Below are 2,432 nucleotides of genomic sequence, written 5' to 3'. Positions count from 1 at the left end.
GGCTTCTCCATTTTATTCTCTAGAAGGGTCTCTGACTCCCATTGTCTTCCTGTTAGAAGCCTGCCCTCCTTTCCAGGACACCCCCTTTCCATATTTCTTCTTTCTGGGTCAACTTGGATTCCTAGTTCATTTTCAAAACTGAGATTATTGACAGGTTTACCATTTGTATTCTCTTCCCTGTTTGTATTTCATTAGGTAAAGTCACCTTCTGGATGAGAGTTTATCTTTGAAAAAGAACATCTTGTACATATAGTCACAAAAAGGTAATTCTTTCTCTTACCCTATCAGAAGACCTATATTCCAAGTGCTCTCAGGTAGTAGAAGAATAGCTGTGTTTTCAGGGAGTAGACTTGAGAGGCAGCTTGGTATAGTGAAAGGAACACTAGCTCTTGAGTTACAGGACATGGGTTCCAATGCCATCTCTGATATTTAATACCTGTGTGACCTTGGACAAGTTACAGCCTTGCTGGCCCTCAAGTTTTTCATTTACAAAATTTGGGGATGGGGCTAAAAAGCCCCCAAAGCCCCTTCCTGCTCCTGATGTGTGATGGTATGATGCAAATTCTCAGCTTCCATGACAGGAGCCCAGAGAAATTATTTTCACTGATCCAGGTAGAGAATGCAAATCTCATGTATTTGAATAGAGCAGCTGTAACCAAGGCTGAAGGAGATTTGCATCCACAAAGAGCTACATGGACCTTTCCTCCCCAACCCCATAGGGTTCTCTAATTGCACTGTGGCTTGGCTCCCTTCACATCTTATCAAGCAATACAGGAGCTCTATGAGGTGCTAAGGCCAGCAGAGACCTAAGCAAGAACAGTCATTGCAGGAGTGACTAAAATGGTGGGGTCATTCATTATTTTTGCCATGGTTCTCTATGCCCTGTTGTGTTCCCTGGGAATCATGGCTAATGGTTTCATTGTTGTAGTACTGGGAAGGGAGTGGGTTCGATGCCATCGGCTGTCTCCTTGTGACTTGATACTGATCAGTTTGGGTGCTGCCCGCTTCTGCCTGCTGTGGTTTGGAATGATACACAACTTCTACTATTTTCTTCACCATGTACAATATTCCAAGGAGCCTGCCTGCCCATACTTTATGATTTACTTTGATTTTCTGAATATGGTCACATTGTGGTTTGCCACTTGGCTTAGTGTCCTCTTCTGTGTGAAGATTGCAAATTTCGCTCATCCCATTTTTCTTTGGCTGAAGTGGAGAGTAAAGGGACTAGTGCATTGGTTCCTGCTAGTCTCCCTGCCAATTTCTTTCATTGTCTCCATGATGTATTTTGTGGGCAACACTGCTTTGTACCAGGCATTCCTGCAGGGGATATTCTCAGGGAACATAACCTTATATGACTTTGCTAGGAAAAGGCAAATCTACTATTTTCTCCCTTTGAAACTCATTACTTTGTCTATCCCTTGTTCTGTGTTTGTAGTCTCAATAGGTCTTCTGATTACATCTCTGTGGAGACACTCCTGGAGAATGCAACATATTTCTCATATTACCCAGGATGCTAGTACTCAGGCTCACACCAGAGCTTTGAAATCACTGGTCTCCTTCCTAGTTCTTTATAGTCTTTCTTTTATGTCTTTTATCATTGATGCTTCCTTTTCTGGTTTTGGGAGTACCTGGTACTGGCCTTGGCAAATTGTGATTTACCTGTCCACATTTGTTCATCCTTTCATCCTTATCTTTAGCAACTCTGAGTTAGGAGGGGCACTCATGAAGCTTTTTCTTCTGCTTAAAGCCTTCTGGAATGACAAGAGGACACCATCTTCTACTTAAGATATGCACCTCTTTCTCCCATACAAAAGAAAAGACTCTTTTGAGGATTGGAACAGAATACAGCCTTTGACCTATTGAGGTCCAGAAAGAAAAGAAATTTTTTCCTCATTCATTATTCTCATTCTCAGATATTGAAATGATACTGTGATATTATGGATTTAGAAGAGTCTGACTTCCAGCGAGGCCTTATTGATGCCTGCATCTGCCTGCTTATCCTGCTTCACCCTTGTCGTCTCTTCAGTTCACCATAAAGGGTCTCCAACCTGCATGTTGGAAGCCTTCCTTTCTCCTGGCATTTGGAGAGTGCCGATGGAATGCTCTGACTGTGTTTTTGTCATCTTTCACCCTTGTCACCTTGTCATCTAAGAAAAGAAAAAAATCGTGCAGCTTTTAAAGGACATTTTCTTTCTTTTTGAAATAACCACAGTGACTTTCAACAAATGACAATTAGAAAGGTCATCTCTGAGTTGTCATTCCAAAAAATAAATGTTCAAGGATATTACTGATGCTTTGTTTATCACAATATCCATGTGATGAAACAACCTTATTTTTCTATTTTAAAAAACAATATTTCTATTTAAATGTTATTTTAAAGCCCTTTGTTCTGGCTAGGAGAGAAGCTGTTTGAAAAAATTAGCGTGAGGAAA

At 40.9% G+C, this 2,432-nt stretch overlaps 1 protein-coding gene across 1 annotated transcript; it reads left to right on the top strand.

The window, feature by feature from the left end:
• The first annotated feature begins 599 nt into the window (after positions 1–599).
• On the top strand, positions 600–1,850 carry LOC140531223 (taste receptor type 2 member 41-like). Its single transcript, XM_072650287.1, has one exon. The coding sequence runs from the start codon at positions 841–843 to the stop codon at positions 1,783–1,785; it is 945 nt and encodes a 314-aa protein (XP_072506388.1). The 5' UTR covers positions 600–840; the 3' UTR covers positions 1,786–1,850.
• The last annotated feature ends 582 nt before the right edge of the window (positions 1,851–2,432 follow it).

This window comes from Notamacropus eugenii, chromosome 3 (genome assembly GCF_028372415.1).
Source record: "Notamacropus eugenii isolate mMacEug1 chromosome 3, mMacEug1.pri_v2, whole genome shotgun sequence".
Lineage (NCBI taxonomy): Eukaryota > Metazoa > Chordata > Mammalia > Diprotodontia > Macropodidae > Notamacropus > Notamacropus eugenii.
The sequence above is the reverse complement of the archived record's forward strand: the minus strand, read 5'-3'. Positions and strand labels throughout refer to the sequence as shown.

Excerpts from the sequence above, each read along its gene's own strand:
- LOC140531223 (XM_072650287.1), top strand. The coding sequence starts at position 841 with ATGGTGGGGTCATTCATTATTTTTGCCATGGTTCTCTATGCCCTGTTG.